Source organism: Gracilinanus agilis, chromosome 3 (genome assembly GCF_016433145.1).
Source record: "Gracilinanus agilis isolate LMUSP501 chromosome 3, AgileGrace, whole genome shotgun sequence".
NCBI lineage: Eukaryota > Metazoa > Chordata > Mammalia > Didelphimorphia > Didelphidae > Gracilinanus > Gracilinanus agilis.
The window spans coordinates 201,219,754-201,236,696 of record NC_058132.1 but is presented as its reverse complement, the minus strand read 5'-3'; the positions used below and the strand labels follow the sequence as shown (position 1 = coordinate 201,236,696).

The window sequence follows — 16,943 nt, the reverse complement described above, 5'->3', positions numbered from 1 at the left end:
TCGGCACGTGATGCGCGGTTGCCATGGCGCTGGGCGCCGGGCGCCGCGGGCGCCCCGCCTCCCTGAGTGACGTATACCCCGCTTCCCCCTCCTTTCCCGCCCCCCTGCCCCCCTCCCGGCTCCCCGCGGTCCCGGAGGTTTCTCTGCACAACAAGATGGCGGCGGCGGCGGCAAGCGGAGCTGGTGGGGCTGCGGGGGCCGGAGCCGGGGGAGTCTGTCCGGCTGCCCGCCTGCTGCCCCCGGCCGCAGCCGGACCCCCGCCCGCGCCTGCCCCGGTCCCGTCGACCGGCCCCCCGCGCCCCCCAGCCCCAGCACCCCGCGGGCCGCTGCCCGCCCGCATCGGCTACTACGAGATCGACCGCACCATCGGCAAGGGCAACTTCGCCGTGGTCAAGCGGGCCACGCACCTCGTCACCAAGGCCAAGGTAGCGAGCGCTGCGGGGCCGTGTGGGGCTTGCAGCCGGGCCGGGCCGGGCGGCGGGGGCTGCCGGCCAGAGAATGTCGGTGAAGCAAGCCGGAGCGGCGAGGAGCCGGCGGGGGCAGGGGAGCTCCCGCCCCGGAGAGGGGGGCAGCGGGGACGGGGCGAGCGGCCGGAGGTGTGAAGGGCAGGCGTCAGCCCAGGGGCAAATAGGGGCTCTCGCTGCCTGGGTTGGGGGGTGGGGGGAGACGGGAATGAGAGGCAGAGACAGACGGAGACCAACGGAGACACCGGCGGCAGGGACGCTAGGGGGAAGTCTCTGGGGACCAGGAAGCGGGGAAGACCTGGGGGCCGGCGGACGTGTCCACACGGGCGCTCCCCGGGGCTGCTGATGCCTAGGAGCCTGGGAGCCCCTTCGGGCAAGGGGCGGTACCACCGGATGGCCGGGGTTGGGAGGAGATGAAGGCCACAGGGGCCAGCCGGGCTGAGGGATGATCATCCCTGGGCAAGCATGAAATGGGGGGATGCCTCCAAGAGGGGCCTAGGGCAGCACCTAGGTCACCCCATACTGAAAAGCGCTTGGTGCGGGAGCCTGAGACCCAAGACAACCTCGACCTTCTCCTGATGGGATGGTGGGGAATGTAAGAGCATGTAAATCCTGGGGGAATTTTGAAACTGACGATCCGAGATCTGGAGGTATCGGGATGGTCAGATTCGGGGATAAGACGTTTGGGGTACCCAGAAATCAGCTCCTTGTGGGTGTCTGACATAGAGGGTGAGGGTTCAGGTTCATCGAAGGGAACTGCACTGTTCTGAGATCTTCCGGCTGTACCAGCCTTGAAAGGGGGTAACCACTTCTTGAAGAAGCTAGAGAGAGAATGTGGAAATGTCACTCAATAGGTTCTTGATTTCCCAAGGAGATTGTGCCTAGGAAGATAGCGGTGGAATTTGAAGAGGAAAGATTCTTCCAGGGCAAATGGAAAAGGAAATCTTAGAAAGGATAGGCTTTGAAGTTGAAGTGTGTATTAGTGAGAGAAGTATCCTTTTTATCAAAACCTAGGTATTTGAGTATTTGTAGGAAATAGGGGTGTTGATGTTTCAGGTATCACTTCCTCAAGGTTGTTGTTGTTTTTCCTTCTTTCTCTCTCTTGGAAAAAGGAGGAGCAGCACCTTCCTGCAGCCTTCTCTCTTGGGCATTGTTTGAATCTGAAATCAGGTGGATTTTTTTGAATTTGATAGGGCTTACAAACTCCATCTTTTCTGTTGCCAGGAAACAGCCTGTTGTTTTTCTCTGAGGCTCTCAGTCTCCTAGGTCCTCATTTTCCTGGGTCATTCTCACTTGAATTTTCTGCTGCTGAGAATTTCACCATGTGAAAGGACTTTGTCCAGAATCTAGGCCAAGTGTTCTTATCCTTGGATCCTTGAGCCCCTAAGGGGTCTGTAGATAGATTTCAGGGGGTCTGTGAACTTGAAACTTTTGATGTATTTAAAATTGTATTTCAGGATAATTGGTTTCCCTTGTGATCCAATGTATTTGATTTTATGCACTTAAAAGCATTCAGAGAAGGTCCATACTGACAAAGGAGTCCATGATACAAAATGGTTAAGAAACCTTGATCTAGGCCAGTTCTTTTTTAGAGATGAGGAAACTGAGATCCAGAGAGAACTGAATAATTTGCCTGAAGACACATAGCTAGAGTCTAAATTTCCTGCCTTCTAGTGGACTTTTGAATACACAAAGTTGTTCTGTTATTTTCTTCAGTTTGACTTGAGACTTGGTTATAACCTCTCTGGGCTGCTGCCTCTTTTCTCTCAAAGCCTAGTTTTTCCTACATCCCCTTAGGCTCTTATCCCTTACCTCCTCTTTCAACTTATTGTATTAAAGACATTTATTTTCAGGAATTAGTGGTTTATCTGGGCCTTTTCTCTCTAGTTTTCTTGCAACCTTGAAGTTCTTTTTTTTTTTTTTTTCTTTTTCCTGTCAAAGAATACAGGAGCCCTTCCTCTCCAGAGTGTATAGCTGGGAGAGAATTGATTGGTCAGTTTCACTTCCTCTAGGGGACTCCCTTCAAACTTTTTCTTAGTTTTCATCCTTGGGCGGTAGGCCCTTGAGGTCAGAGTAAAATAAAATCCTAAAGACTGCTTCTCTTAAGTTGAGGGTTTGCCTAAGTTACAACTCCTGTCAGTGAGACTGACCAATTAAACCTACCAGTCTCCTTTACCACCAGCTAGCCCAATGTTTACAAACAATTTTAGCAGTTCATGACCAGTTATTTTGTTTTAGTATTTCATTTCTTTCACTCTTAAGCACATTGTGCTCTGTTGGCCCTTGTGGAATGAACTCTATGACCTAATTTGTTCTATGGTATCTGTGATTTAAAGAATTTTATAATCTTTTAGCTTTTGGATATACCAAAATAGTCATTAAATTAGTGCCAACAGGGTTGAATGTTGCCATAAGCATAATTGCAAACATTTGAATCTTTTTTTTTGTAATGGACATTTCTATCTTCAGTATCAACAAAGCTGAAATCCAATTATTACTGGTCTCCAGTTGCTTTTTAATTTTCCAGTCATTTTTTTCATTCTTTTTCTTTGAGTCTTTGGTATCTAAGACTGAAACATTTTAAACATTAGATTGTTTATAAATAAGTGTTATTGTTTATGTTGGTTTTTATTTCTGCTCATTTGTGGTGTAGATTTAAGAGATTCCTATGAATGAAAATACTCAAAGTCTTGAATAAGACCTAAATGACTTAGTGATTTGCATATATGATAGGATCACACTGGTAAAGCCGAGTGTTTCTATAACAGTATGTAATTTCCCAGTTACTGTTACAAGTGACCTATGTTTTGATGTTTAAATTACTCTGAAGATATAAGTGAAGTGTATTTTCTTGGGGTTGCCATGTATTTAAGGGAAAAGATGAATATATTTCGACTTGTTCCATGGCTATCTGAACTCACTTTGGAAAGGGATTTCAAATGTTGACAACTTAGATGTGGCAAACAGCTGTTGATATATAGCATAATATCCTGTTGTGACCATAATTTTGTTATGTAGTGGTACCAAAAATGCACAGGTTTTAAAAAGTGGAAGCTACTGCTTGTGTTACTCAAATGGATAGATTTTTATTTATATACTGCAGCAATCAGGTCATCCAAGAACAAAAGATAGCCATTTAAAAGGTCTGTATTAGTAAACTCTTTCCCTAAATTAGTCTAGTTTTTGAGAAGTTCAAGTAGCATGTGGGGGCTTTTCTCTTGATTTTTTCCTATGGCCAGAGTTGGAGGTAAGTATTCAGACTTTTTTGGTAGATCCAATGATAACAAATTGGATGTTGGTTTTCAGTTGAAAAGAGCTTATTTTGAGGGGAGGAGGGTTAGGTATAAGTGTTTATTTTCTGGACAGTGGAATTATTTCTATTTTCACATTTTAGGAGCACATTGTTCATGTTAGAGGACAGGAAACTAAAATAAGCTTTATTTATTGCTTAAACTGTGGCATTACACTGAATGGAGATCAGTTAGACTAGATCTTTCTTAGTTTATTATGTTAATTCTCACAGCTCCTAGATTGGAGACACTGAGGAATAAAATTAGAGCAGATGGGTCCTTCCCACATCTGCAGGTTCCTTTTGCAGTGCAGCATTTATTAGACTAGCCTTAATGGCACCAAGACTGCAGAGCTTAGAGTGTCAGTGAAGAAAGACCAGAGGGAGGGGATACCCATCAAGGGTTATGCTTTGGCCAATAGCCCTGCCTATTTCCATTCTGCCTCATCTTCTAGGTCTTTAGTCCCAAGAGTCTCTAGGTGCAGCATTGTGTTTTTTTGTTTGTTGTTTTTTTTAAAAACCCTTACCTTCCAATACTGTTTATTGGTTCCAAGGCAGAAGAATGGTATGGGCTAGGCAATGGGGGTTAAGTGACTTGCCCAGGGTCACACAGCTGGGAAGTGTCTGAGGCCAGATTTGAACCTAGGACTTCCTGTCTCTGGGCCTGGCTTTCAGTCCACTGAGCTACCCAGCTGTCCCCTGCAGCATTGTTAATATTTATTGAGCATCACCTTATGGCAGGCCACCATAAAGGCTTAAGAATAATGGAAAATATATAGTCCTTTCCTCAGAGAATGAGAGTTATCTTGTGGTCTAATGTCTAGTGCCTATTTTTTTCTTTACCATTTGGATCAATAAGAATGAATTGAGAGGCAGCTTGGTGTAGTGGATAGAGCACTGGTCTTTTAAGTCAGAAAGATTTGAGTTTGATTCTTGCCTTAGATACTTCTTAGCTAATAGTGCTATGACCTGGGGCAACTCATTTAACCTTTCTGGACCTCAGTTTGCTTGTCTGTAAAATAAGTTTAGACTAGACAACTCTGAAGGTTGCTTCCAACTCTAAATCTTTGACCTAATGATCCTTTGAATTTTGAGACTGAAGAATTAATTAGATTTTGTTATTTAATAAGTTGGGCAATCTTCCCTCCTCCCTCTAAATAAGAGGATATTTGTCAAATTTTTTCAAGTAGAATTCTTTTGATTTGCTAGTTACTTGATTGAAAAATATACTTTGGGACAGGTAGGTGGCTCAGTGGATTGAGAGCCACGTCTAGAGGTGGGAGGTCCTGGTTTCAAATTTGGCCTCACACACTTAACTAGCTTTGTGACCATGGACAAGTCATTAACTCCCAATGCCTAGCCCTTACTGCTTTTCTGCCTTGCAACTAATAAATAGTAATGATTCTAAGATGGAAGATAAAGGTTTTAAAGAAGAGAGAAGAAAAGAAAAAAATATACGTATAATTTGTAGGTGCTGAATTGAAATTGCCACCCAAATTCTTTGTACGTAGTAGGCACTTAAGATATAATTGTTGTATTAGATTGTTAACTTAGTTTTTGCACTAGATCAGCATTTTTACTTTGCTATTAACAAAATTTAATTCTGACAATAATTAAAAGTGTCTGATGAAAAACTAATATTGGCTGCTTCTTGCACTTGGGCTCTCTTTTGAACTAATGTTTGTTGTGGTATTACTATAGCGTAGTTTATTTTTGATAGGTGAAAACCTAAAGAAAAGGTTGTTTGAGTTAGTGGTAAATGGGAAAGATGCATTAACAGATTTAAGAACATATTTATGTTTGGGTTGGCTAGTTCAGTTTTGAGAGCATTCCACTAAGTATGGTACTCCTCCAAACAGACCTAGAAAATGTACCAGATCAAATCTCAATTGGTAAATTCAAGGAAAAGAAATCATTGTGATCCATTTTTTTTCCAGGCCAAAAGGGCATAGGGTGACAGGTAGAGAAGTCTTTGGAAATTAGGGTTTAGGTCTGGAGAGTGTACCATTCAGGGGCAGCTAGGCAGCTCAGTGGAAGAGAGCCAGTCCTGGAGATGGAGGACCTAGTTTCAAATCTGGCCTCAGATACTTCCTAGCCATATGACCCCGGGCAAGTCACTTAACCCCTATTGTCACCCTTACTGCTCTTCTTCTTTGGAAGCAATATACAGTATTGATTCCAAGATTGAAGGTAAGGATTTTTAAAAAAAGTACACCGTTCTAGCTTAGGGCAAGGTTGGGCAGTAGAGTAGGAAGAGGTCCTAGATCTAGCATAGAGGGGTCTAAACTTGTCCAGGGTTAAGCAACAGGTGCCAACTGGCAGCTGTGTCACTATCTGATTCCAGGTCAAGGATCCAGGGTGGACCGAGGAACAGATCTACTCGTAGGGATGGCATTCCAGGGTGAGGCGCAGTTAGGCCTTTAGCTGTGTACTGAACTAAAAGCACATTTAGAAGCAAGTAGCAGCTGTGTGTTTGGGTCTCAATTCCAACTTCTAGTTCATTTTGAAGCTTATAAAGCAATAAATAGGGCAGGAATCTGGGATCAAGTGGGAGCTTACAAGTTCTATCTGTGTGAACTAGTAGAATTTTTAAGCTGGCTGATATCTAACAGCATCTAAGTGGCTGGATCTAACAGTTTTCTGAAACTCCAAGCAGCTACAAGCTCATAGTCTTGTGGCTCAGGAACTCAGGTTGGGAAGTTTGCAGAGCAATGAAGGTGAGGACAGTAATCCTATTTTGCCCTAGATCAAGCCACTTTAGGTAGAAATGAAAACTTCCATGTCACCATCCTGAGTTGTCCCTGAGATCTTGGAATAATACACAATACTCATTTACTCATTATCCCAAGAAAGTAGCAGCAGCAGGACCAGCCCTGTCATTCTCTCTAGAAATGTTTAGAACCTGGCTCTAACATTAAGTCCAAAGTCTGGAAGTAATCTGGAAGAATGAGCAAACAAAAAAAGGACTTCATCATAAGAAGCTATTTTGGTAACAGGCATTTTCAAGACACAATCTCAGAAGAAGACAAGGAATCCAAAACATCTATAAGTAGAGTCTTAAAGAAAAATATAGCTTGAGCATAGTCAACTAGACTTCATAGAAAAAGATAAAGAGTTAAAAAGACTAAATACTTTTATGAATGAAAATGAGCTCTAGAGGAAAAAAATGAGAAAATAAAAAATGGAAAAGAAATGAGAACCGTGGAATAAAGGGAATTAAAACTTGGCATAAGAGGTACAAAACTTTGCCTAAGCAACAAACTCCCTGAAAATTAGAATGGGCCAAATGGAAGATAATGACTTAATTAGACGACAAAAAATTAAAACAAAGTCAAAATACTAAAATAATTGAAAATAGTGACAGAAACATCTAATTTGGAAAACCAATCAAGGAGAGAGAATTTAAAAAGCATTGAACTACCTGAAAGACATGATAAAAAAAGAGCCTAGGCATCATATTTCAGTTAGTCATTCAGTAAGCATTTATTAAGTGCCCATAATGCTAGGCACCCAAGTTTTGGGGATGTAAAAAGAGGCAAAAGAAAGTCCTTACCCTCAAAGAACTCACAATCTAATGAGAGTGAAAACAAGCAACCACTTATGTATAGATAAACTATATACAGGATAAATAGGAAGTAATTAACAGAAGGCAGGCACTAGAATTAAGAGGGATTAGGAAAAGCTTCCTGAAGAAGATGGGGTTTTAGTTGAGATATGAAGGAAGCCAGGGAAGCCAGGAGGTGATGATAAGGGGAGAGCATTCCATGCATGGGAGACAGAGAAAATGCTTGGAGACAAGATAGGGGGTCTTGTAAAGCAAGGAGATCAGTGTCACCTGATTAAAGAGTTATAATTTCAAGAAATCATAAAAGAAAATTGCCCTCACTTAGAACTAGAAGAAAGGAAGGAAAGAAACATACATTTACTAAATGCCTACTATGTACCATTTACTGTGCTAAGTGCTTTACATTTACAGATATTATATCATTTGATCCTTACAACTCTGGGAAGTAAATGCTGATGTTCCCAGCACCTGGCAGAGTGCCTTCCATATAAAAGGTCAAACTGACTTATGAATCATATAAACACCATTTTAGTTATTACTTTTGATATCTCATCTACCACTAGATTTTAAGCTCTATGAGGTTAGGAATCCTATTTTAAATAAATTTTATATCTTTGCCTCTCTACCCAACAGTTACCACATAGGGTAGTATTTTGCACAGGGTAGGTGCTTAATAAATGTTTGCTGAATGAATGAATTTTGAATACTTTAGATCAGTGATGGGCCAGATGTGGCCCCCCTGAAACGTTCTATCTGGCCACGGGACATCAATGAGTAGGATACAATACAATGAAACTTCTAGAGAGTTGCCTTAGAAACAGATTGACAGATGAGCATTTCCTTTCCTTTGGCCCCCTCTTTGAAAAGTTTGCCCATCAGTGCTTTAGAGAATGTCTAAATAGGAGCAACCAGAATGGTGAAGGGTCCAAAATCTATATTATATGTAGATTGATTAAAAGAATAATAATAGCTAGTATCTATATAGGGCTTTAAGGTTTATAAAACACTTTTCAAATGATAATTTAATTTCATAACTATTGAGATGGATGCTTTTGTTATTCCCATTTTATAGTTGAGGACAAACAAAGGTTAAGTGATTTACTCAGGGTCATATACTTATTGCATGTCTGAAGCCCGATTTGAACTCAAGTCTTTCTGACTCCAGACCTGATGCTTTATCCTTTATCATCTGATAGAAATGGGATTGATCAGTAACTTCTCACTAAAGTGGCTACTTGCAGGAACATTATAGCCAAGATCCAAATCTTCTAGGACAAAGAAAAAATAATAAAAGCATTCCAGAAAGAAAAAAATTGAGTACCAAGGAGCCATCATAAGGATCACACATGATTTAGCAGCCAATATTATGCAATAGTGGAGAGCCTGGAATACAGTATTCCAGAATGAAGAGCATATAGACTTATAGATAAAAATACCTACCCAGCAAAACTTGAGTATAATTCTACAATTGTAAAATGGATTCTTAGTGAAGTAGAAAATTTGTGAGCATTCCTGATCAAAAGCCCAAAGCTTTTAATAACTTTTAAATGCAAACATGGAAATTAAGAGATGTATAAAGAGGTAAACATGAACAATAATAAGGAACTTTATAAAATAGGATTAACTGTTTACATTCTAATACGGGGAGGTGATGTGTTTCCCTTCTGAATCTTATTATCATCAGGTTATAGAGGGAGGCTGACTAGACAGAAGGCCTAGGATTGATTCTGTATTAATTATTCTGTCTTGATGACCATAAGAGATATGTGTATAAGGGAGAAGAAGTTAGGGAAAATTATCTTACATAATTAGGATGCAAGTAGAAGTCTTTGCAAACAAGGAGAAAGGGATAAAGGAGAGTGACTGACACTGGAATTTCACTCTCATCTGAATGATTAAAAGAGAGAAGAATACAGGTATTTCTTCCCCATTGTGACTTTCCCCATCACGGTTTTGATATATTGTATGTCATCATAAGAAATTAAATGGGAATTTTTCAGGAGTTTTGCAGAAGCCACAGATGACTCACAAAGGACAGCAGATGACATAGAAAAAATTTAGAAGATCAGAAATGCATAAAATGTATGTATAGAATTGTATCATATCAACTTCATCTTTTACAAATATATACTTTCTTTTTTAAGGTTAAAATATGTAAAAATAAAGTTAGTGAAAAGACTATTAAAGCCAACAGACTATACACAAAAACTTGAACTGTTAACATTGCCCTACATACAGCCTGTGACCAAATACTTAACCCAGATTACAATAAGGTATTGTAAACACTCTATAAAGGAAAAAGAAAGACTTCTGATTTCTTTTTTTGTATGAAGGGAGAGCCAAAAATTTTTAAGTGTGTTTTTTAGATTACAGGGTACCATTTTCCTAAACCTCAAGATGTGGAAAGGAAACCTATATACACACAGAGATGGATAGAGAAATATGTTTTATACAATAGGAAAATAGGACAGAAAGGAAAGAAGGGAGAAGGAGGAATTAGAGGGAAGGTAGAGAAGAGGATTACTACTAAGCAAAACAAACTAAGGATGTACAAAAACATTTATAGCTCTTTTTGAGGTGGCAAAGAATTGAGAACTGAGGAGGCTATCCCCCTTAACTGGGGAATGACTGAACAAGTTATGGTATAGAATACTATTGTATTGTAAGAAATATTGAAGGAGATGGTTTCAGAGAAACCTGGGAAGACTTTATGAGCTGATGCAGAGCAAAGTGATAATAACATTGTAAGTCATTAAAAGATTTGAGCGGGGCAGCTGGGTAGCTCAGTGGATTGAGAGCCAGGCCTAGAGACGGGAGGTCCTAGGTTCAAATCTGGCCTCAGACACTTCCCAGCTGTGTGACCCTGGCAAGTCACTTGACCCCCATTACCTACCCTTACCACTCTTCTGCCTTGGAGCCAATACACAGTATTGACTCCAAGATGGAAGGTAAGGGTTAAAAAAAAAAAGATTTAGGAACTCTGATCAGTGTAAATGATATACCATAATTCTGGAGGATTAATGATGAAACATACTATCCATCTGCCAACAGGTAAAAGATTCAGAGTTCAGAATGCACTTTGAGTGAAGAATGCAGGATTTCTTTTTTATGGTAGTAGTAATGGGAGAATGTAGTCAATATAGAAATTTATTTTACTTGCTTGTATACCTGTTTATAAAAGGTGGGTTGTCCCCCTTCCCCTCCTCAATTGGGAGTGAGATGAGAGAAAGGGAAGTCATATGTTTGCTGATTGAAAAAATTAATTAAAAAAAGACTCTGCCAATGCTTTGCATTCTTCTATTGTCATATTGTCATCTGCAATTGTAATTATCCTTGTATCCATCTTCCCTCACCTAGAGAGATATCATAAGAAATAACAAAAAAAAAGGGGGGGAAATTATTCTATAGCTATGATCTCTCACATTTATAGAGAAGCAGGGGATGGGTGTCTTCTCATTTCTTTTCCTTGGGATCAGCCTTGATCATTATAATTTTTAATACATTCAGTTTTGGTTTTTTGTTATGCTTTCTATGTATATTGTTGTCATTGATTTGTTGTACTCTTAGCTCTACTTCATTTTGCATCAGTTTATAAAAATCTTTACATGTTTTTCTTTATTGTAGTCGTTGCTTTTCACAACATAGTGATTACCACAGTTTAGTTTTCAATTGATGGATATCTACTTTGTTTCCAGTTCTTTGTTACCACAAAAAGAACAGCTGTAAATATTTTGGTGTCTGTGGGACCTTTTTTTCCCTTATTGATCTCCCTAAGACCTTGCAGCCACCAGTAAACATTTTGAAATCATTTTGGGCCCATGCTTTCTCATCACTGCCAGCAACTGCTGACCAACTGCTGCCAGTCGGCACTGGATAGGAATTGATGCTCCAAGTGTTACATCACTCCACATACCCTTGACTCCACTTCTAGCCCAGCCCTCACAGTCATCATTTAAAGAGGTGGCTCCTGTGAAAGTGGGGTGGGACATTCCCTCTAATTGCCAACCAACTGCCAAAAGTCAATCAGGCAAGCTGAAGTAGCTTAAGTGAGAGGCAAGAGGCAGCCTGTGCAAGGCAAGTCAAATTTTGACCACTATCTTCCCTCAGGCACCAATGAAGATAGCTCAGACCCCCAAACTCAAGAGCCTTTGGAGTGGCAGTACCCACTGCCTTCAGACATTATCTTAGGAAATTATGTTTGTAGAGATGCCTAGGCAACTACTTCTTCAGGTTCTATAGCCACGTTTTTTGAAGAGCAGAAAAAGAATGTCCTTATTACCAAAGTACTGGGCACCATCAAACCGGTCCAAAATCAGAAATTTATATGATTTTTATCAGTGGAAATAACATTAAAGAAGAGGCATTACCATACCTTTGTTGCTACATCCTAAGGAGCATGGCATCTTTCTATTAGACCTTAAAGCTAAAACCTTCCAAATGTGTTGCCTCTTCCATTTGAATGTGAGCTCCTTGAGAGCAGGAACTGTTTTGTTTTTCTGTTTATCCTTAGAGCTTAATATAGTGCTTTGCACATATAAAGCACTTAATAAATTCTTCATTCATTCATTTAGGGGAAATTTGTGGGTCAAAGCATATGTATATTTAATGCTTTCTTTATGTGATTCCAAATTGCTTTTCTGAATGGATGAACTCATTTATGGGTCCACCAACAATGCATTTTTGTATGCTTATCTTTCTACAATCCTTCTAAGGTGGACTATTCCCCATATTTTATCACCTTTCCCAACTTAATTTGTTGGGTGTGAGGTAAAAGCTCAGTATTGGCTTCAGTTTACAGTTCTCTTAGTATTATTATTGTTTTGGGACACTTTTTTCTTATGAATAATTGCATTCAAGTACAGTTGTGATAGGAACTTAAAAAAAATAAACAGACCTTTTTGAATTAGAATCCACAAAGGCAAAACTACAGTATTCACCTTTATCATAGAAGCTGCCTAAAAAACAAAACAAACAAAAAAAAACCCCAAAAAACCCAAACATACTGCTTTCTGTTCCAGGTCCTTAGAAAGTTACATGTCTGGGAAGTTCAAGCAAAGAAGGGTATCCAGTCTATTCATTTTTATGCTAGAGGTACTGCTTATTTTCTTTAAGGAATCTTTTTTTTCCCTCAAACCCTTAACACTTCTGTGTATTGGCTCATAGGTGGAAGAGTGGTAAGGGTGGGCAATGGGGGTCAAGTGACTTGCCCAGGGTCACACAGCTGGGAAGTGTCTGAGGCCAAATTTGAACCTAGGACCTCTCGTCTCTAGGCCTGACTCTCAATCCACTGAGCTACCCAGCTGCTCCTTCTTTAAAGAATCTTAATTTTTTTTTTTTAGACCAGGGAATAAAGAGGAATGGAAAATAGCCATTGAATAGGAAAAAGGAATGGGTTCTAACTTCTTCATATATAAATGATTGGCTAATCCCCAAATATTTTTTTGGTGGTCTTTCAAGTAGTTGAAAATGCAAGGAGAGCTTATAGGGATCATCTAAATCCTGAATTTACAGATGAGGAAGCTGTGGTCTAGAGATGGTAAATTATTAGCTTAGGGTCACACTACTAGTTGGTGACATAAGGAATAGAACACATGTTTCCTTACTCCCAGTCCAGTTCTTTTTCTTCTACCCAATTTTTTTGGTTCTAAAACTGTGGGATCTCCCCAGCTGAAAGTGTGATCTCCCTCTTCATATTTTTCTAGCAGATCACCTTAGCACAAACTCTGAATCAAATTTCAGTGGCCAGTAGAAAATTCATTGGATGAATTGCTATCTAGTCTAACCAGGGACATATATCCCTGTTTGAATGAGAAGATACTAGTTATTGACCTGGGAATTCATCTCAGAATTTCTCTGGTACCTAAGAAATAGAATTCATGTAGCTTATCCACATTTTCAAGAAACAGATGAAAAAAGCAAACTCACCACCTGTTTATGCTGTCTGTGTATGTAGACTACACAGTTGTATACTTTTGGCCAGTTATCTAAAGATAAATTTAGATTTTGATTAGGAAAGTCTGTATAACTTATCAAATTGTGGCTAGTTTTAGTAGCACTGAATGGGTCTATCAGTGAAAAAGCCCTTTCCTCTTACAGTTCCCTAGATTCAACATGTAGTATGAAAAGGTAGGTTAGTTACTTAATGAAATCTGAGACTCCTTGACCTTTTTTGAGAGGAAACTTGTTTTCTGCTAATGCTTTGACTGAGAGTATGCTTTCCCAAGAAACAATCATGTTAAAAAGTTCAAAATATGTGCTTTTTCCCTTTCTATAGTATACCAAGATATTATAACTTAAATGTATTTTAAGTATTCTTAGGGCTTAAGAAACTCTTTGTATTTATACTCAATGCATCATATGATCATACTGTTGGGAGGCAACTCAAAAGATCCATTTATCTTCATCTCCTGACAGAAGTGTGCAAAAACCTGCCAACCCTTTTCCTGAAAATGTTCAGAGAAGGAGGTTCTGCAAACACTTTAGAATGCATTTTTATCCCACTCAACTCTTTTTATTAGAAAGTTCTGTGTTCATATTATGTGTTGTAGTTTAAATTAACTTATTGTATTGCTATTGGAAATAGGTAGTTCCTTTCCAATACTACTTTTGTATAGGGCAGACTATGATTAAAGAGTCTCTGAATATGTGTCCCAAACTTAAAAAAAGACTTGTTACATAGTGTTTCCCTCTGGACAGCAACCTCTAGCCAGTGCCAGTTGAAATAGCTTTGCAGAGAGGTGGGGGGAAAACTCCTCCCTGCCACCCCCCAATAATACTTGTTTCTTTAACTTTTCATCATTGACCTTATTGAGTTCTTTGATTATCTTTGCAACTTTCCCCTGGAAACTTTCTAAGTTCTTGCCATTCTTAAGTTGTGGAACCCAGAATTAAACCATATTTTGTAACTGCAGATGGTTTTCAAATATGAGTGACCTTTTCCCCCACCTTTTTCTTTTTTTAAACCTCTTGCTTCAAGGCTTGCTTATTTCATGGGGTTCATGAATCTTCAGACAGAGGCAGCATATATGCCCAGTTAGACTCTCTTCTTAAAAAATTGTTTTAAAAAAATAGAGAACATTTATACAAGAAGTCTCAGACTTACAAGTGGATTGTGTTCCAGAAATAAGTTGTCTTTATTTTCTCATAGGCATATTGTTTAAAAAAAGAGTAAATTGGATCCCAAGCCAGTCTTGAAAAAAACTTTTTAGCATAACTTAAGTACCATACATTTGTAATAAAAAATAGTAGAGATAATATTGTTAAAATAGTAATTAAATAAACATTTAAAAAATAAAGGTTGACTATTTTATTTATCTTGAATTCTGGTGCTTAATGGAGTATGTAGGTAATGGAGTGATAGAGTACTGGACCTGAAGTCAGGAAGACTCATCTTACTGAACTCAAATCTGACCTCGGACACTTATTAGCTGTGTGACCCTGGACAGGACACTTGACCTTGTTTGCCTCAGTTTCCTCATCTATAAAATGAATGGGAAAAGGAAAAGGCAAACCACTTAAAAAAAAATCAACAACCACTCTTACCACTCTTCCACGTAGGAGCCAATACACAGAAGTTAAGGGTTTAAAAAAAAAAAACCCAAATGGTGTCATAAAGAGTTGGAGATGACTGAACAAACAACAACAAATATTTGGTGCTTACTGATGTGCAGGTTAAAGGAGCATTCTATAGAAATTCAGAAGGGGACAGACATCTGGATACTTTCTAGAACTTTTGAGTTTAATGACATAGGTTCTTTATTAATGACAGAGGTCTGATTTTACTTGTCTTTTCCTTTGTGTAGCTATATGACTTAGCACTATTATATTTATCAGCCATGACTGATTGAGCTAAACATGTCCAAAAAGAAGAAATTTTCTCAATGTAACTGGGCAAATGTAGACACAGAGCAAAAGAAAAGGGATATTTAATTATAATAATAATAATTAGCTTTTACATGTCATTTAAACATTTGCAAAGTTTTACATGCAATATTTATAAAATTTCATTTGATCCTCAACAATCCTGGGAAGTAGATGCTATTATCTCCATTTCATAGATGAGGAAACTGAGGCTGAAAGAGGTTATAATTGATTTGCCTAGGTCACACAGCTTGTAAGTGTCTGAGAAAAGAAAGTCTTCCTGACTCCAAGTCTTATGCTCTCTTTACTGTGCTATTTAGCTGCTTCAAGCTATTTATGAGTGAAGAATTTTGCCAGAGATCAATTAACTAAACTTTGCAAGATAGGAAAAATGAAGTAAAGGGACTATGTACCATCTTTCAAAGGGAAAATAAAAGAAGTGGCAAGGAATATTAGGGTTAGGCAGTTCCCAGTGCCAGTGATTTGGTTGTGTTCTCAGCCTAGGGAAGCTTAGTAGCTGGAGAGGTAGGGCAAGGTGTGGTTTTAGGGTTGGTAGGAGAGGTATCATGCCAAAATAGCCAGGACACTGGCAGTCAGATGTTCATAACTCAGATTATCTTTATCTGGTTTTAATAAATACAATATTATATTTACTTGTGTATTTGCCTCTTTCGTATTTTTTTCCCCACTGTACTTGGAAAAGAAAATCAAATGAAATATTTTTTCCTGAATTGTCCTGTCCCAACTCTTCATCCTCAAAAAAAAATCTGTTTTTAAAATTTTTTTCTTATTTTTAAATTATGAACTTAGTAAACATTGGCAAACATGATTTCAATACATGAAATTTTAAAAAGATTACATACGAAACTTTAAGCTTCTGTTATCTGTAGTTTTTCCCCATTATGTACTCTTTTTGGGGGGGAGGGTGAGTATAATTCAGATTTGACATAATTGTTTCAGTACAATTTCAGTACAAGTTTTTTGTCTGTCTCCTTCTGAACTTCCTTCTGTTCTCTTCTGTTTATTTTTTGTGATTCATTTATGTTCTTTTCTTCCTTTTTTTAGTATCACTATCACTATTCTCCCCCCAACTCCTCCTCAATAAAAAAAGATTAAAGTCTTCCTTTGTAAAAAAATATGTATAATCTCACAAAACAAATTCACACACTGTCTGAAAATGTGTTTCATTTTGTGCTTCTAGTCTGTCACGTTTCTGTTAGGAGGTGGGAAGCATGATCCATCATCATCCTTCTGGAGTCATGATTGGTCATTATGTTGATCATAGAACTTAAGTCTTTCACAGTTGTTTTCCTTTACAATGTTATAGTCATCATATAAATTGTTCTACTGTTTGTTCAATTTTCATTTTGCATTAATTCATGCAAAGCCTTTTCCATGTTTCCGAATCTGTCCTTTTTTTTTTTGTCATAGTAGTATTTCATTGTTTACTTGGCATAATTTGTTGAATCATCCCCAGTTAATAGAGCACCCACTTTGGTTCTGGTTCTTTGCTACCACAAAAATTGCTGCCATAAATTTTGTACACATGAGGTTTCCCTTCTTTCATTGCTCTCCTCAAGGTATAAGCCCAGTCGTGGTAATGCTGTGTCAAAGGGTATGCACAGTTTGGTAACTTTTTTTGGGTATCTTTCCATTGTTTTCAGAATGGTTGTCCACTTCAAAGATCAATCAAAAGCATTAATTTATAGTGCCTTCACACAGCCTCTGTAAACAAATGTCATTTCCTTTTTTGTATGTGTCAATT

The 16,943-nt window shown here is 38.9% G+C and overlaps 1 protein-coding gene across 1 annotated transcript in view; it reads left to right on the top strand.

The window, feature by feature from the left end:
- The first annotated feature begins 155 nt into the window (after nt 1-155).
- SIK3 (SIK family kinase 3) overlaps nt 156-16,943 on the top strand; it is a 280,799-nt gene continuing 264,011 nt past the window's right edge. Inside the window, exon 1 of the mRNA XM_044669586.1 lies at nt 156-425. Coding sequence (XP_044525521.1) covers nt 156-425 — 270 coding nt within the window. The remainder of the gene's footprint in view (nt 426-16,943) is intronic.